Here is a 19,371-nt window from a genome sequence, read left to right as displayed (position 1 = left end):
TGGCACAGGCTTTATCAGCACATTGTTCATGTGTCTTTCTTTATCACTTCCAGTTTACGGAAGACGGAGGGATAGATGTTCATTTTGCCATTTAGTCGTCTAATTCAATAAACATGTATCAGGACTTTGAATAGATAAATTCTTCATGTATTTTCATCTCGTGTTTCTACGCTGTACTGATATGAACATTTGTGTACGATTTATACAATCGATTTTAAGTTTAAAAGCTAATTCTCTATGAAGGTGACTAAATTGATCATTTATACTGAAATTCTGAATACTTTTAATTCCGTACCGATTGATAGTATGTAAACGAAACTTGATTTTAACACTTACAGAAAAAGCTAAAATTTTAGTTCATCTTTGACTACCTCGTCTTTAAATGGAAATAGTCCATTGTGTTTATACAGATCTGTCTGAACGTTTCTTCATTTGCAACCAAATAACATTTTCAAATAATCATCAAATTCTTTTTTTAGTGAATTCAATGTTTTATTTCTCGCAAATATACATAGCATAATATGAATCATGGTCACAATAGACGTCGTGGAAAATGTACCGCTCTCTGGCATAAAAGAACATGCAGTCTTGGGGAGCCCTGTCAGTTCCATCAGGTTGTCTGGCACCAAAGGCGAAATATGTCATCTTGCTCATTTTTCCATTTTTGATCCATCTCCAGTCTCCTCCAGGTTTTCTTCTGTTTATGTTTCTCCCACCGACGAAATAATTGTGACCTGTGAAAAAGAAGCACTGAATAAGTAAGTTTATTGTTAAAGTTACGATGAAGCAAAATTGTACAATATTTTACAATCAGGTCACATGTGGTATAGTTTAAATTACAGATTTTGAAACATTGTCCACTCTAACAAAAATACATAAAGTAAAAATTAAAGAAACAAATAAAACCAAACATTTTACTGGTTTTGGAGGGTTATATATAATAAGATGGACGATTACATATTTCAGCAACTTAATTGAATAAAAAAATTAATTTGTTTAAAATGAGGGTAGTTGCTAATAGTGTTTAAAATACACTTTGATTTCTGCGTTTCAGTTTTTTATTCCGTGATCCATATGTATTGATTAAATAGACGGAATAATCCGTAGTTAACTCTAGTTTCACAAAAAGAATGGACTTATATGTCAGTTAAAATGGACGTACATTGTCTACAATGAAGCAAAAATTAATGTAATTATGTCTACTTTGAAAAATATTATGTTTATTCTAAAAAGAGATTGACATAATTTCTATGAATTAAAGAAATTATAATTTTTTTATTGGATTTGTATAAATTTGCAATAATAATAATTATTAATAAATAAACAAAATTTATGTAGCACCTTTTCTTAAATAAACTCTGAAGCGCTTTAATAGCACCTTTTCTTAAATCTGAAGCGCTTTAAAAAAATATAACAAACGGCATAAGAAGCAGGACTAAAATAATCTTATATACACCTATAAAATGAATCAGAAAATCTTAAATGCAGTCACATATTAAGACAAACCATTTGTATATACACACTTCAAAGAAAGGCTTTTCTAGAAAGATGAGTCTTGAGTTCGCCTTTTAAAACTTAAACGTGTCGATTTGTCAAAATTCACTGGAAGCTGATTCCAAGGTGTTGGTGCGACTCTATCGAATCTACGATCGCCCAAAGTTTTTGATCGGACTCGCGGCACGCGGCAATATGTGAAGTGAAATTGATAGAAATAAACTCTCACTTTTCTCCCAGAAAAACGTACACAACTACGTACATATTTTTTTTTGCATGTCAAATTTAAGTTACGTAATTTGATGTGTTTCAATTTCACGCTTAGATCAATATTTTCATATCAATATTTTGTTAAGGCTTTTAACTTATAGCAATAAAATAAAAAGAAAGTGCTTCAAAGTATGTCAAAACATCTAGATATGTATAAATGAATAAGATATAATACTCAATGTACTTTAAAATATGCTTCAACAATTAACAAAATATAACACAACTGTAGACCTCTATATGTGTTTCCATAATCTACTAGTACTAGTATTCATTTTTTTTTCAGAAATTCTTTAGCTTATAATTCTTTTATCCCTTTTTTACATTAAAAAAATACTAATCTAAAAATATTGTGTTTTATACTTCACCTGTACGCATTCGCATTAATTTTTCTTTCATTAGCATAGCTTCCTCCAGTGTTTCAAAGTTTGCAAGATATCCACCCATATGGTAACAACGAGCCTGAACAACAATGTAAACTTCCTGAGTATACAAAAAATATGCAGGCTGTTCTATTTTTCGTGTATAATTTTTATATCAACTTACGAAAGCCCCATCTCCTGTCACTTTGTGCCTGCTTATGTAGTAACAGCTCTCCCCAAAAATACGGAAAGGAGGTTTGCATGCTGAAAATATGAAAATCTGACTTGTTCATTTTATGTCAAGATCTTATGCGCATACTTGATAATAAAGATACAGATTCCGATGTAACTCCGACAATTATTGTGCGCCCGGATTTATTAAAGGCATCATACAGAATGATCTTCATTTCTAGCCAATAATAACCAATATTTTAGGCGATATTTAATGACAGAGAATAGAGTTCAAATAAAAAATCAGCAAAAATTTAATATTACACAAAAAAGAGTCTAATGCATTACAATTCAAAATCTAAAACGATAATTTATTTTATATTGCAGAAAAAAAATCTATACAGAACAATTCTATGGAAGAATTCTCTTCTATGAATTACCGTTCACGGTAGCTCAGTCGGTAGAGCGCTCGCTTCGTGATCGGGAGGTCGTGAGTTCGAATCTCGGCCGCGACTGACCTAAGTCGATAAAAAATGGGTAGCAACTGTTCCTTCGCCATGCGCTCGGCACTATGAAGTGAAAGTTGCAGGTCCTTCGGATGAGACCTTATAAACCGAGGCCTCGTGTCACGGCAGGCGTTAGCACGATAAAGATCCCTCACTGCTCAATGACCCTGAGTGCCGAGTAAAGGTCAAATTTGAAACCCTTCACCGGTATATGGTGACGTCTCTATATAAGTGAAAAATTCTCGAATGGGACGTAAAACAACAAACAATCAATCAATATTCTATGAATTCCCGTTCAATCACTGCATGCATTACCTTTCCTGGCGTAAGAAGGAGACACACGTAAAACTGTAGCATACAGCCAACACATCAGGAGAAGACCGATGTACGTCATGATTGTTACACTAGCTTAGCTGGGATATTACATCTGATGACCAACAGCTCCTATTTATAATGGATAACGTTGCATTTTAATGATTTCGTGATAACATTTATTTTGCATCTAAGGTGTAGGGTGGAAAATTATTGTTTTCACAGTGTAAATCCGTTCTTTCTATTTTTCAACAAAACGCAGTGTAATTTCAATTCGAAGGATATATTATACAAACAACAATGAAGTGCCATAGGATTGTATACGATAGAAATTTATTGGGATTAGATACAACTGAGTTTATGAGAGCTGCTAAACGTTGTGAAATGGTTTCGGCTGTGGATATCGGCCAGGGTAACTGGTTAGAGCACCTGATTAGAGATGCAGGGGTCCCGGGTTCGATTCCCAGTCCAACCATACATTTTCTCCTTTCAAGTTGCATAATTTGGTTCTGTTGACACCCCTGGACTTACAGTCCTACGGGGGCAAAACAAACCTGCATAAGCTGTATATATTTAAGATGGCAAAACAATGAAAATAGTTGTCTGGCATTGGATATCGGCCTGGTCATCTCAATGGTTGGAGCCACTAAAAAGTAGTGATGCAGGGGTGATGGATTCAATACACGTCCAGCCACACACACACACACACAAAGCTCAAATACAAATCGGGAGCAGAGCAAACACGGACCTGATCAGACAAACGGGAAAATACGTCGACAATTCAGTGTGTGAATAATGTCCTAACAATTAGTATGAAAAATGTCAGTCAGCATTTGACTCAATGATAAACTGTATTTGCTGACAAGGTCATTGTATCAACCATAAAGCTTGCGAAATGTTGACTCCAAAAGAGACTGTTGATATCCTTGTTTCATCAACTTGTTTGTGGAAGCTCGAGTCGTTTTAGAAACTGTTCGTGCGTATCAAATCAACTGGCCTGGGAGACATAAACTCCATATGCAGGTTACAATGGTATATTGCTATATACCCGGTAGATAAGGGAAGTTGACACTAGAAAAGTTGAAGTCATCACGTTTATCATAACGGTTTGTTGTTAGGTTACCATTAACGCCTTTCTCTACTAAAATATTTAAATATGAAACAGATGTGTCAGACTCGTGGTATCTTTTATTTCAAGTTCACTGGGATATATCGAGTCGACATATGAATTGAAGTAACTACAGTGTATTGTTAATTGATAAAATATCGTCGATACATCTGGATGCCAAGTTGAAGGCTACAGCAAATATTTTCTTCTCATGTAGAAGTTTTTGAATATATTTTGCTTCACATGAACATAAAAATAGGTCCGCTAATAACGGGGCGCAATTAGTACCCAAGGGAATTCTGACAGATTGTTGGAAGACACTTCATACATTTTGTCAACCAGAAACTCCAACATCTCGTTAATATCAACTCCAGAGTACTTGTGTGTACAATCAGAATGTTTTTGAATAATAAAAATAGTTTTGCAAATGACCAATGACAAGGTCAGTAATTTTACGAGTTCCATTTTATTGAAAAAGCAGCTGTCTATGATGTCAAAAAGCCTGGATTTATTAAGCTAAGGCGATTGGCTGTTTAAAGTGTTGAAAAGTCGTACGTTTTGATGTTGTTGATTTTGGTAATTGTTTGTTATTTCAAATTTTCTAAAAGTTTCTTGGAGTTTTTAAGTATCCACATCTGATTTACACCACTTCTCGAATATATTGTTGTATAGTACTCGTGAAGTTTCTCCTTTACTGCTGTTGATATTTTAGTGAGGAGTAAAGAAAGAGGCTTCTGGTAGAACAGTTACTGGAAACCGCAATGCATCTTTTATTTGAATGTAAGGATTTTGATGTAGTTAAGGAATCCAATATAAGTATTGGAATTCAAATTCAATTTGATTGTTGGGAACATTAAAATATCAAATAGATGATAAATTAAATGACACTTATTATACAATTGCTTTTGTGTCATTTTTGTCTAATCTACATGAAGTTGCCCTGCAGAAGAGTAGCACCGCATTTTATGGTGAAACAGTTTTTTGGAGAACTAGTCTGAATTTCTCAGATCAAAGGTCAAGGTATGTGCTACTGAACCGCAAATGCAGACCCTAAGAACGTAGGGAATGGGGGCAATTTTTTTCTGAGTATAGCATTCTGCCATAGTAAATTTTCATTAAGATGCTGCCCCCCCCCCCCCTCACACACACACTTTTTTTGCTGTAAGTTCGAGGACTGGCAAATTCCAGGATTTGGACAGTTAATGTTTTCTCTGTCCGATGATTTGTGGAAGTCCCCCCATCTCCCCCACTTTTGGACAATTTAGGTTTTCTTTTTCCTTGTCAGATTGTATTGGGGAGCCCCCCCCCCCATTCCAATCACTTTTGAAACCATTGTGTCAGGTAACACTTCTATGGCATTTTAATTTTAACTATCTTTCTAATTGCCAGCCTTATATTATCTTTGGAAAGAAAATGTTGCGTAAAAAAGATTTGTGAACAATCTTTGACAAGTGAGAGATCAGAGGTTATTTTTTTCATTACTTTTGGTTTTTTAACAATATTTTTTTGGCTTTTGGTTATTTTCAGATGAAAAGTTAAAAAAAAAACTTCCACATTATACTATATGCATGTTTCTCATTTCTATACATCGTGATATTTTAAAAGTGCAGAAATGTAACCAAAAGAAAAAAAATAGCCGAAAAGCTCTATAATATATATTTTTTATCTAGAAATATGCACGATAAATTATTTGTACAGAGCTTTTAAATATATTTTCCCGAGATACATTTTTTATGAATGAAACTAGGTAAAAAATTGTAAACTTGGTGAAACTCGTAAATCAAATGTGAGCACTGAGATCTAATCTATTTAGAATTAAACCTAGCTTTAGAAGATTGCTGAAGTTTATCTTAAAAGACAGCTGATAGTAAAACACACTTGTACAAAGTAGATCAAGTGTTCACATCTCTATTTAATTCTTCATCTAATTAGTTTAAGACAATTATGGGTCTTATCATTTCACCGACAAACAAGGCGGAATTCTATCAATGTAAACTAAGCATGTAAAGAAGACTGAACAATGTGTGCAAGTGTTTGGATGTAAATTTCCTTCTGTTTTCTATGAAAACTTCTAGGAACTAATATTTTGTTATACAACATACCATATTGATGATGTTTAACTGCTTGCAACAGTGTGTTTTGGTGACAATTTTCTTAACTTTCTCGGCCTTGGTAGCTTCCCAGGACGATGTTCCCCCTGGAGCTGCTACACTGGCCTTTGTGTTCGACATTACCGGGTCTATGTATGACGACTTGGTTCAGGTCATCGATGGGGCAGCTAAAATTATGGCTACAACGCTTGCCCGTATAGAAAAACCACTATATAATTATGTACTTGTACCATTCCATGATCCAGGTGAGTGAATTTTACAAAATTTAAAGATTAAAAGCAAAAGTAACTTAATTTAATAGATAGCATGCAAGAAATAAAAAAAATCTGTCATATCAAAGTTCTTTTTAAGAGGGTTTAACATCGTGGTCGAAGTACAATATTCCTGCAAATGAATTTAGAAAGTAGAAAAGTCTAACTTCCATTTTCACGTGCTTTGTTACTTTGGCACAAAGTTTTATCAATTTTGGGTTTGTGAATAGAGAAAGTCTGGAGAAAATTGGCTATACCACATGTATTGCTATAAGAGATTTGGCTATTTAAGACAATTTTATTAAAAGTAAAAAGTTAATATTTTAATTTTCTTCTTTGATTAAAAATTACTATCCCGATGCTGGGCTTGTAGAATTTCTTTAAGAAGATATCGTTACAGTTGTCATTAAACTTTGATCCATCTAGCAAATCGGTCAAAAGCATTAAAACACATTTACTCAGATTTCAAAAAAAATCATTGGGGTCAGTTTGAGCTGGTCCAAGAGATTCAGATATTTGATATTTTTTACTGTTATATAAAGTTCATATAAGATTTGGTACTTTTGGACAGTATAGGAGAAACACAGATTAAACTTTTTAAAAATATGTATCAACTGAAGACACAGTGTGTAATTTTGGGATCGGATATGCTCAAGTTTCATACCTAAGGTACATCTGCCTCTGACAGGAAGGTCATTTAAATCAAGGTCACGTATTAGATTCAGAAAAGCTTCCCCCTTTTTTCATTGTTATAAAGATTGCTTACTGTAATCAGTGTATCTTGAAGCATTTCTTACTAGAATATTTTTAAAAGCTTGCAATACATGTAGTTGGAGTGTACGTGTTAGTTATTATTGAATCCCTGATCTATTTTGAAAGTATCAATTAGCATGTTTAGTTTGGGTTGTGATTCTATTCTGATGAACAACTTTTATATTGAGACACCTTCCCCCCCCCCCCCTCAAAAAAAAAAAAAAAACAATAATAATAAAAAAATTGATTTTATAGTAATTGTGGATATACACTGACTTCATAAGGTTTATGGAAAATCAAGTTACAGTAATAGAGTTATTTATTTAAACGAAGTAAATTAAGATAAAAAAATGTTCTTGGTTTTAACCATTATTTTTATTTAAAAAAATCTTTATAATTAGCTTTATGATTTAGAGCAGTGTTTCCATGTTAAATGGAAAATGATATAAAGCCTGTACTGTTGGGTCTTTGTGGAGCATTGGAGGGGCACCTGCCTGCCAGTAGTTTTTGTCCCCATCTGTTCTCTGTCAGACCTAAACTTAGCAGCGGTTATCAGCTCTTTGGAAATTTATGACGTTTTTATTTAAGATTCATGATCTACTGATTATAAAACATGCTGATGTGTTTTTAAGTACAGATGAAAAATTGCATGTCTCTTACATTAGCTGAAGAGAGGCAAGCAGTTTATATGTTACAGCATGAATGTGCAGTGCTAGCTTGACTGTACCATTACAGACATGTGTTTTTACAGGAATGCGTGTTCCTGATGATCTGAATTCAATTAAGTACTCTAATCACAATCAATTCAATACCACAGGTGTTAATCTCACTCACAACAATGTAAGGACATATGTTAGAGATTAATTAGATTAAAATTTGATTTTGTAGTTAGTATGTATACATGACAAAATTGTGATCTTCTATATTATCTCATTAATTATTTTAAGCTATATGTCATCTGATTTAATTAGAATTATCTAAAGTTAGTTTTTGGCGTATTCAGAAAAACCTCCCAGCAAGCCACTTCCTGACTTTGAATATTTATATTCAGCATTTATGTTTCAAAACTCACTTTATGACCGCAAGATCACCGGTAGAGAAGAAAGGTTCAACTGTATTATTTTGTAACGAGTCATTCCAGCTGAGACCCGCATAGAAATTAAGATGTCACTGATTTAAAGCTATAAATGATATCTTAATCATCCTCAAACAACATGTTTAGTAAGATTTAAAGTAATATTATGATATATTTATTTTGGCAAAACATGTACTGCCAGTGAAATTTTTTGTAGCCAGTTTATGTTTGAATCAATATACCATTATATTTTATTTAATTTTACTGAACATACAGACACTGTATGTTTATGGATGGTTTGATTATCACTGTCTTGTGGCTCAGTTACACGAAAGAGAAATTTACAAAACACATAAGGGAGCCAGCTCAGATTTTAGCTCACCTGTGCCAAAGACTCCGTTGTACATCTTCGTTGTTGTAAACTTTTCACATTTTCGACTTCTTCTCTAGAACTACTAGACCAACTTCAACCAAACTTGCCACCAAGCATCCTTGGGAGAAGTAGATTCAAATTTGTTCAAATTTAAAGGCCATGTCCTAGATCTTTGAAGAGGAGATAATTGAGAAATAGTGAAAATTCGACAGCTTCGTATAAAAATCTCCTTTTTAAGAACATTTGGCCAGAAAAGAAAAACTTGGTTGAATGCTTCATTATGTAATCTGAATTCAAATTTGTTCAAATCATGGCCCCTGGGGGTATAATGCAGCTGCAATATGGCTCAAAGTTTTATATAGGAATGTACATGCATGAAATATCATTAAAAATCTTCATCTCGAGAACAGGAGTTAATGTTGTATTAAAATGGTAGCTACATTGCTGTCAACCCCTACAAATTTGGCTTAAGGCGTACAGTTCTAAAGTACGCCTTACAGTTTCTCTATTTATTCTTCCAATTTCGAAATATCAGAATTCTCATAACTGTCCACCTTTAGTTTTTACTATTATGATAAAAAAGTATTATAATAAGTCGTATTCCTTACATTGTATTGTCATTGTTCGTTTCCTGGTTGACAGTGATGTAATGAAATATGAAGATAACGACCAGTAATCAAGCTCAAAAGTCCATTGAAACAATACAAATTTAGAGCAGAGTAAACACCGACCTCTGAAAACATCAGAGGTGGGACCAGGTGCAATGGAGGAATAAGTATCCCTGTCGACCGGTCACAGCGGCCGTGTGCTCCTTGTCATGATCAGGCAAACGGAAAAAATCTGAAGAAATTCAGTGTGAAACTAATGGCCTAACGATAAGTATAAAAAACGTCAGTCAATATGCGACTGAATGATAGATTGTATTCAATTGCTGACAAGGTTGTTGTATCGACCATAGAACTTGCGAAATGTTGACTTCAAACGAGACTGTTGATATTCTTGTTTCATCAACTTGTTTGTCAATAGCTTGTCTCGTTTTAGAAATTGTTCGTATGTAGAGCATGCTCTTGTGTATCGAATAACTCCATATTCAGGTGATTTGGTATATTACTACATAAATAAGGGAAATTGACGATAGAAAAGTTGAAGTCATCACGTTTATCATAAAGTTTTGTTGTTAGGTTACCATTAACGTCTTTTTCTAGTAAATTATCCAAATATGAAACAGATGTGTCAGACTCTGTGATATCTTTTATTTAGAGTTCAAAGGGATATATATATCGAATGAACATAGGAATGAAAATGAAAAATATTAATTGATAAAACGTCGTCGATATATCTAAATATTGAATTGAAGGCCACCGCAAGACTTGTTCTTTTCATGTCGAAGTTTTTGAATAAATTCTGCTTCATATGAATACAAAACTATGCCTACTTATAACGGGTCACAATTAGTACCCATGGGGATTCCGACAGATTGTTGGAAGACTTGGTCTCCAAAAACTACATAGATATTGTCAATCAGAAACTAAAGTAAACGAAATGATAATCTTCAGCAGCCAGGGCGCCTAGGCATCTCCTTACGATCTTTTATTTCATGATGTTGGTTGCTCTGTAGCTAAGTAGCTGCTACAAATTTGAATACACCCAAAAGTCTTGTTCAATAAAGTTAGACAATGTCCTTATATATTTTATACAACTGCATGTTTGTACCAAAATACTAAAACCAACACTTTTTCCTCTTGTACACGTGTAAGATGCTTTAAATGGTAAAGTTAGAATTGATAAAACTGTGACGTTTTACAGATGTTGGTCCTATTGTGATAACGAAGGACCCTGATGAATTCCAGACTGAGCTCCGTAACCTATACGTCCAGGGTGGTGGGGATTGTCCTGAGATGAGTGTGAGGGCTATCAAGGAGGCCCTGGACGTGTCCCTCCCGAACTCTTACATCTATGTGTTCACTGACGCCTTATCTAAGGATTTCTACCTTGGGGAGGAGGTTCTCGCCCTCATTCAGCAAAAACAGAGTCAGGTGAGATCATGATGTCATCTTGTTCTTTAGATTTCTATTTCTTAGCAATGGAACTTTGACATCATAAATTATGTTTGTTTGTTTGTTTGTTTGTTTGTTTTTTTTTATTTTTGTTTTTTTTGTTTTTTTTGTTCCAGAAAGCTGACTTTAGCAAACTTCTTATCTAGATTTTGATTTAAATGTAAAATATTTATATTTGTGGTGCAAAAAAAAAAAATAATCCGTCAGATCTCTTTGTGTATTTGTAATTAATTTGTCTGCATGGTTGACTGTCGTGTTGAAGGTTGTGAATATTTGTTTTTTACTTATGCCTTTGACTGTTATTTATTAATTTTGCCTTGACGGTCGTGTTGTAGGTTGTGTTCGTACTGACAGGGGACTGTGGGAATCCCTTGAGTCCCGGATACAAAGTCTACGAGAGAATTGCCTCCACCAGCTCTGGTCAGGTTTTTCTGCTCAAAAAAGACCAAGTCAACCAGGTATATTATTACAAAGATGTAATATGCCTGAAAATAAGAAAAAAAAAACTTCATGGATGCTAATTATTAGAACAAGTCTACCAGGTATATTATTAAACACTTGTAATATGTCGGATAAAAACATAATGGATGCTATTAAAGAATATATAGCGTAAAGAATATCGACAGTTCATCATTTCGTAAGTTCTATGGTCGATACACTGACCTTGTCAGCAATACAATCTAACATCAATTCATATGCTGACTGACGTTTTTCATACTAATTGTTAGGCCATTATTTATACACTGAATTGTCGACGGATTTTTCCGTTATTTACCTATCATGACAAGGAACACACGGCGGGTGTGACCTGTCGGCAGGGGATGCTCACTCCTCCATGGCACCTGATCCAACCTCTGTTTTGGGAGGTCCGTGTTTGCTCTGCTCCAGATTTGTATTGTTTCAATGGACTTTGAGCTTTAATATTGTTCGTTATCTCCTTATATCATGCTAATTATTAGATGAAATTAAATGAAACTTTGACATATTACACATTATTAACTCATTTTAGTTCTACTGGTCAGAGACCAGAAGAGCTTTGGCATTAATACGGTGTTCCTCCTTCGTCGATCTGTCTGTAAACGTTTAAAAACGCTACTCCTCCTACAGTTTTGGTCCGATTTCAATATAACTTTGTACATAAGTAAACTATACTAAGATACATAGTTCTGTATATTATATTTTAATTTTGACAATGGCACAGTGTTGCCATGGCAAATACAAATAGAGATTAGTTTGAAATTCTTTCAAAACGCTACTCCTCGTATAATTTTGGTCCAATTTCAATAGGACTTCTTACACAGTTAGACTATACTAAAATAATAATTCTTTTTCTTGGTTTTTGATTTAGACAAATGGTTTTGCGATGATTACTAAAAATAGAAATAAGTTTAAATTCTTCCAAAATGCTACTTCCCTTACAGTTGTTGTCCAATTTCAGTAGGACTTGGTACACATATAGACTGAAGATGCTAACATTAATAAAATTCTCTCTCTCTCTCTCTCTCTCTCTCTCTATATATATATATATATATGTATAATCAGTTTCTGATTTTGACACAGGGGGTTGCTATGGTTACTAAGAATAAAATTTCTGTGAAATTCTTCCAAAACGTCAGGTACCCATCCTGCAGTTTTGGTCGATTTCAGTAAGACTTGTTACATAAGTAGACTTCACTATAATGCTTAATTCTTCGTATTTTCTCTGTGTTTTTTTTTTATTTCAGTAGACTGTACTGCCATGGCTACTAAAATTAGAAATTTCTGTAAAATTCTTTCAAAACTCTACTCCTCTTATATTTTTTTTTATCCCATTTCAATAAGACTTCGTACACAAGTTGACTTTACTAAGATACGTAATTCTGTAAACTGGTTTTTGATCATGACAGATGATATTGCCATGGTTACTAAAATAGAAAAAATCGTTGTTATTTCTCCACCTACAGTTAAAATCTGATTCAATAAAACTTGGTACACAAGTTAACTTAGATAAAATAATAATAATAATTTATTAATTTTTTTTTAAATTTCAACGATCGATTTTGCATTTGTTACTATAAATAGAAATTTCTGTGTGATTGTTTCAAAACGCCAAATTCTCATCCTGCAGTTTTTGTTCATTTACAGTAAGACTTGTTTCATAAGTAGACTTTACTAAAATACACATTTCTTTGTATGTTTTTGATTTCAATAAACAATGTTGCCATATATTGCACAAACGGATTTCAAATAGAGTTACTACAAAAGTAGACTATAAGATACATGTATACACTGTACATCTTCATTTTAAGTACACACCAGGAGAGCTATACATAATTGATAAAGTCTCATCAGAAAATTCTGGTTTGTGTAAAATCTCAGAGAAAAAATTAAAAATACTGCTAAAATAAAACCCATGATTTTTAATTCAATAGGCTTATGTTTTCAGCAAATTGACTTATTGGAAAGAATGTTAAATGCATTGGACAAGTAATATGACATTGACATTTATATCTGCATTTGTGATATACTGTAAATGCACTTTTTCCACGGGGTCATAATGCCACTGAATCATAATTTCTATTCAATCATCAGAAAGAAAATTGTGCAGATTTCTTGGATTGCCATTGTTTTGACTGAAATGCACTTTAAGTACTTTCTTAATTGCTTATCTTAAGATTTACTGAAATAAAACAAAAACTGCTTTCTGAAATAAATAGCATTTTTCCCCTCCACTACAATTTATTATATTCCAGGAGCTTGGAGCTAGAATACTAGTATGTCCATTTTTAGCTCTACTGGTCAGAGATTAGAAGAGCTTATGCATTGGTTTGGTGTTGTCATTTGTGCGTCTGTCTGTCTTGCTGTCTATCCGTCTGTAAACAATTTTTCAAAACGCTACAGTTTATCGGTTTTTGATTTCAACAAATAAATTTGCCATGGTTACTAAAACTAGAAATTTCATAATGCTAGTCTTCCTACAATTCAGTAAGACTTTATACACAAGTAGACCATACTAGAATTCTATTTATTTGCTATTGATTTCAAGAAATGTTTTGCCATGGTTACTAAAAATAGAATTTTCTTCGAAATTCTTTTAAATGTTTCTTCTGCTATAGTTTTGGTCTGATTAGAATATACTAAGACTATACTATGATATATCTTTCTTTATTTATAAGTGCACACCAGTAGAGCTACAGTCTCCTCAGAGACTTCTGGTTTTGTTTGTTATAACCTTTGAACCTTTTTACAAAAGCTATACACTGTCTGTTGGACTGTTTGTTATAACCTCTGACCTTTTTACACCAGTTACATTAGTGTCTGGCGCACTGTTTGTTTTGTTATCACCTTAATTTGCACCATTTTACAAGAGTTGTGAGTGTATATTTCATCTTTTGACAGGTGTTAGAAGTTGTCCGTCTGACGGTCAAGGCCAGAAAGGTGAACCTAATGTCTGTGGACCAGGAAAGAGCTAACTCCCAGTTTATACAGATTCCTATAGACTCCAGGCTCCAGGAGTTCACTGTGTCGCTTAGTGGTTCTAATCCAAAACTCAGACTTTACAACCCTAAAGGTAACTAGATAACAGAGCTCTATAATCCAAAACTCAGACTTTACAACCCTAGAGGTTATCAGATAAGAGCGGTATTAAAGACCATATCTTTTTTTTAAAGACTGATTTTTTTTTTAAATACCCCCCCCCCCCTTTTCAAGAATCCTGGATCAGCCACTGTCTTTAAGTTCTCATTCAGATGTACATGTTGGTATATTTCTTGTCATGAGAAAACTTTTACTTTTAGCTTGGTGTCATGGAAGAGCAGATTATAATTTATAAGTAAGGTGTCTGCATGCAATCTTTTTTTTCATGATGGAAAATTCTGTTTCAATACTATAGGTGCAGAGGTTACAGTCAGTAATGGTCTTTATGAATTACTGGACATTAAGAATGTTAAGGTGGTCAATGTTCGGGGTCCAGACCCTGGAATGTGGCGACTACGTGTGGACAGTGGGAGTGCGCATACACTGAGAGTGACAGGACTAAGCAAAATCGACTTCGCGGCCGGATTTGCCAAAGAAAAACCACGCCACATAGCTGCTACAGAGTTACGGCCCTTAGAAGGTGGGGGTTTGGGGGAATTTTCAAAATGATTTTTTTCCCAAAAATCTTTTTTCCAAGAAATAATCTAATGATATTGATGATGGTAATATTAGGCCTTTAATTTGAAAAAAAAATCTAGATTCTCAACCTCGATTTTTTTCTGTAAATTAAATTTTCTATTTTTTATTCGTTTTATTTTTGATCGGGATCAATATTCAACTTACCTTTCAACTTTCGTTTAAATCCCGCGAATTTCAGTGTAATATTTTGACAGCTGACAGGATGGTGTTCGCAAAGATTATAGGACCACTGATTGTTAAAGATTGGTGAGGATGCATAGTATGAGAAATATACATTAAATAGAACTCGATTATTCGTTTGCAATAGATAAATCTGCACTGATCGATGAGGTCAACAAAAATATATTGTGTTCATTAAAAAAAAAAATATCGTAAATATAAAAAAAAAAAATCAACCTGACCGCCAAAATTTTTCTCAAAAATATTTGGAAGAAAATCGGGGATTTTTTAAAATATTGCCTAATGTAATGTATAAAAATATCTTTTCTTGGAATTTTTCTGTATATTGTTAGGTAAAGCATTATCATAGTGTTCAGACAATTTCTTTTTTTGTCCATTTCTTGTGCATCATAATTATTCTGGAGATTTCTATTAATAAAAGCATACGAAGTTTGCAGGAAATGCAACATAAGGTAATATTTGTGAACCCTGCTAATCACCATGAGTCCTCTGGTAAGACTGTGTATTGCTGACCCTACATCTTTGGTTGTAGGTGTTTCTAGTTATGTGCTGGTCAATACCACAGATCTAGATCCTCCCGGTTACTTACAAAAACTGCAGCTGGTCAGTCTGAATGGCATCGTACTGTCTGAGTACCCCCTCCAAGTGGACACGAGCCTCAAAAATATTTATTTGACAGAGGCTTTTAAACCTCCATCTAACTACTTCTACGTTAAGGTAATAAAGTACGGTAGCAAATGTCAATTCTGCAAATGTGACTGTTTGACAGTGAAAAATGATATCTTTACTTAATGCAATTATATAATTAGTAAAAATTTTATGAGGTATATGAAAAAGAAAGTGATTCTTTTCAATGGTTCATACAGATATTTAGCCTTGAATGCATGTTTGAATGTAAAATTAACTTTTTAATCATCACAACTCTCAAGTAATTTGAAAAAAGATGTACATTTTAAAAACTGATGATAAAGTCAAAATAAATCAGATAATTTACAGATGGTTTATGTAATAATTGTTGCATTTTGTATATTCTTATACAGGTTGTAGGAGAAGATGACAGAGGTAACGTATTGTGGAGGACAACGCCCACTGCCATAAGTCCCCGGACACCTGACCCACCCACTGTGTTCATGCCTGAGATTACACGGAGTTTCTACCACTCAACAGCTACTATAGTATGTACGGTGGAGTCGGTCATTCCCTTCACCGTCCAGTGGTACAAGAATGGCCGTAAAGAAGGATCGGAGGTTCTTTTCCAGTAAGATTTGATTTATATTTAAACTAATTATTATATTTAAAAATTTAAGTGTACAGATTATGTAATTGTAAAAAATGTAATTTATTTTAGAGAGTCGAGTGATGCAACATATCAGATTTCAACAGCTAGTACTCGTGATGAAGGCATCTACACATGTAATGCCACAAGTCGCTCCGGAAGTACAGCTAGGACCACCTTACTGGATATTAGTGGTAAGTCACTCTGAAAGTACAGCTAGGACCACTCTACTGGATATTAGTGGTAAGTTGCTCTGAAAGTAAAGCTAGGACCACTTTACTGGATATCAGTGGTAAGTCACTCTGGAAGTATAGTTAGGACTACTCTATTGGATATCAGTGGTAGAGGTGAAACGATACACTTCCTTCACGGTTCGATATGTATTGTATAATTTTGTCTCGGTACGGTTATTTTCGATATGATACATTTTGATAGAAGGAAACAAATTCAACGTTGTTTTATGCTTTCTTTTACTAAATCTAGTCACTTTATTTACAAATTTTATTTGCAAATTGACTAGACAAACTATCAGTCCTCAAAAAATTACGTTTTCTATACTTACTTAGTATACTGAGTAACGTGTTTTACCTTATGCCAAACTCGACTGAATAACGATCCTGACCGAAAAATGAACCGAACCGAAAATTAGAGATTTTGCACCGTGTATCAAACCGAGAGAAAATACCGCGATGAATCCATACCGTGGTGAACCGTTTCACTCCTAATCAGTGGTAAGTCACTTCGGAAGAACAGCTAGGACTACAGTACTGGACATCAGTGGTAAGTCACTCTGAATGTACAGCTAGGACCACTCTACTGGATATCAGTGGTAAGTCACTCTGAATGTACAACTAGGACCACTCTACTGGATATCAGTGGTAAGTCACTCTGAATGTACAGCTAGGACCACTCTACTGGATATCAGTGGTAAGTCGCTCTGGAAGTAAAGCTAGGATCACCTTACTGGATATCAGTGGTAAGTCACTCTGGAAGTAAAGCTAGGATCACCTTACTGGATATCAGTGGTAAGTCACTCTGGAAGTAAAGCTAGGATCACCTTAATGGATATCAGTGGTAAGTCACTCTGGAAGTAAAGCTAGGATCACCTTACTGGATATCAGTGGTAAGTCCCTCTGGAAGTACAGCTAGGACCACTTACTGGATATCAGTGGTAAGTCACTCTGGAAGTAAAGCTAGGACCACTCTACTGGATATCAGTGGTAAGTCACTCTGGATGTACAGCTAGGACCACTGTACTGGATATCAGTGGTAAGTTGCTCCGGTAGTTTGGCTAGGACCACTCTTTTGGATATTAGGGTAGTACATTCACCTTATTACATTACATAAAACCCATCCTGATACTGCCCTTAGTATTACATTCACCTTATTGCATTACAGAACCCCCTTCTGACATTGCCCCCAGTATTATTTATTCACATAAATTCATATTACAGAACCTCCTCCTGATACTGCCCCCAGTATTATATTAACCTAAATTCATATTACAGAACCCCTCTTAATATGGCCCCAGTATTATACACTATTGTATTTACAGAACCCCTCCTGATATCGCCCCAGTATTATACACTATTGTATTTACAGAACCTCCACCTGATATTGCCCCCACTGTCAATGTGTCCGTCTTACCTGGAGACAGTGCTTCACTGGTCTGTAATGTATTCAGTACCGTCCCGTATAATGTCACATGGTATGGACCTCGGGGACTCATCCGTAACAATCAACAGTTCATTATCTTCAATAATGGATCCTTAATTATAAGGTAAGTTTTTGGCACAGGTAACATTTCATAAAATTGATTTTTTTAACACACATGTCTGACATTTTGTTACCGTGTAAAAAAAAGAGTAAAATATAGCTAGATTTATGTTGGTGAAATCACTACACTAGACTGAGACTCAAAAATCAAAATAAATTTCCACTATGTGCTTATTTTTTTTCTCCTAAGCAACCCTAACCTTAACCTTATCATTATATGTGCATTTACCATACATAGTTTGTATCATAGAATAAATAGATTGTTGCTGATGGCATAGGTTTTTTTTTTCAATTAAATCACTTTGTTCATGTATATTCAGTCTGCTGGAAAAAAATGGCTCTACATGTAGTATGTGCTCCATGCTATGTGTTTACAATATTACACACTGTGACCATGTACATGTATCTCCATGTTTGTTTCCCACTTTGTGGTTTGAATGGCTATTATTTGGGAACTGTACTATACATACTTATTTTGGTGTCTTTATTAATATGCTTTTTCAGATCTGTTGACTTGAAAGATGAAGGACAGTATGTCTGCAGAATTGGCAATGAAGGAGGGTACTCTCAGGAAAAAGTGTTCCTGAGAATTCAAGGTAAGAAATGGCAGAGTTCAAGGTCAGAATTGACAAAGTTCAAGGTCAGAATTGACAATGTAAGAAAGAATAGTACAAATAAATGCTACCAGGCCTCAAGATTAACACTTGTCCGATTGTCCATGTCCAATTTATCTTGTGATCAGAGAAGTTAATCTCCAGACACCCTTGTTCATAATTAGATAATTAAACCATGTCAGGTAGATGCATATATTTATTCTAACTGATGCAGACCAGGCCACAAGATTAATAACTGAGAATTAGGGCTGACACGGTTCCCCAAAATAAACAAAAACTGCGGTCCAAGTTGTTCGGTTTCGGTTCCATTTTTCCGGATTTCGGTTTGGGTCTGGTTTATATATTAGAATCTGTTTTATACTAAAAATGGCGTCAAAATCAAAAGAATTATGATGATAACAGTGATGAATTAACATCACAGCTGAATTGAAGTGAATTCTACTTCATTCTATGACAAAACACTTGTCGCAAAAGAATTAGGTAATTATCGGAACGAGCAAGAATGGTCAGGTTGTAGGTAATAGTCGGCC

The 19,371-nt window shown here is 34.3% G+C and overlaps 2 protein-coding genes across 2 annotated transcripts in view; one reads left to right on the top strand and one right to left on the bottom strand.

Annotated features, from left to right (window-relative positions):
• Nucleotides 1–492: 492 nt before the first annotated feature.
• On the bottom strand, nt 493–3,194 carry LOC133173512 (perlucin-like protein). Its single transcript, XM_061308493.1, has 4 exons — nt 3,116–3,194; nt 2,308–2,387; nt 2,130–2,223; nt 493–734 (listed from the first exon to the last, which is right to left on the bottom strand). The coding sequence occupies exons 1-4, from the start codon at nt 3,192–3,194 to the stop codon at nt 493–495; spliced, it is 495 nt and encodes a 164-aa protein (XP_061164477.1).
• Nucleotides 3,195–6,310: 3,116 nt separating this feature from the next.
• LOC133173339 (hemicentin-1-like) overlaps nt 6,311–19,371 on the top strand; it is a 77,572-nt gene continuing 64,511 nt past the window's right edge. The window contains exons 1-10 of the mRNA XM_061308328.1: nt 6,311–6,576; nt 10,590–10,819; nt 11,176–11,298; nt 14,219–14,390; nt 14,712–14,936; nt 15,708–15,892; nt 16,216–16,433; nt 16,524–16,645; nt 18,054–18,231; nt 18,732–18,823. Coding sequence (XP_061164312.1) covers nt 6,330–6,576; nt 10,590–10,819; nt 11,176–11,298; nt 14,219–14,390; nt 14,712–14,936; nt 15,708–15,892; nt 16,216–16,433; nt 16,524–16,645; nt 18,054–18,231; nt 18,732–18,823 — 1,792 coding nt within the window. The 5' untranslated portion in view covers nt 6,311–6,329. The remainder of the gene's footprint in view (nt 6,577–10,589; nt 10,820–11,175; nt 11,299–14,218; nt 14,391–14,711; nt 14,937–15,707; nt 15,893–16,215; nt 16,434–16,523; nt 16,646–18,053; nt 18,232–18,731; nt 18,824–19,371) is intronic.

This window comes from Saccostrea echinata, unplaced genomic scaffold (assembly GCF_033153115.1).
Source record: "Saccostrea echinata isolate AGI-Se365-2 ecotype Australia unplaced genomic scaffold, CSIRO_AGI_Sech_v1 ptg000056l, whole genome shotgun sequence".
Lineage (NCBI taxonomy): Eukaryota > Metazoa > Mollusca > Bivalvia > Ostreida > Ostreidae > Saccostrea > Saccostrea echinata.
The sequence above is the reverse complement of the archived record's forward strand: the minus strand, read 5'-3'. Positions and strand labels throughout refer to the sequence as shown.

Excerpts from the sequence above, each read along its gene's own strand:
- LOC133173512 (XM_061308493.1), bottom strand. The coding sequence starts at position 3,194 with ATGACGTACATCGGTCTTCTCCTGATGTGTTGGCTGTATGCTACAGTT. Across the intron at positions 2,388-3,115 it reads TCCTTCTTACGCCAGGAAAG|CATGCAAACCTCCTTTCCGT; the intron begins GTAATGCATGCA and ends TCATATTTTCAG. Across the intron at positions 2,224-2,307 it reads TGACAGGAGATGGGGCTTTC|GCTCGTTGTTACCATATGGG; the intron begins GTAAGTTGATAT and ends ATTGTTGTTCAG.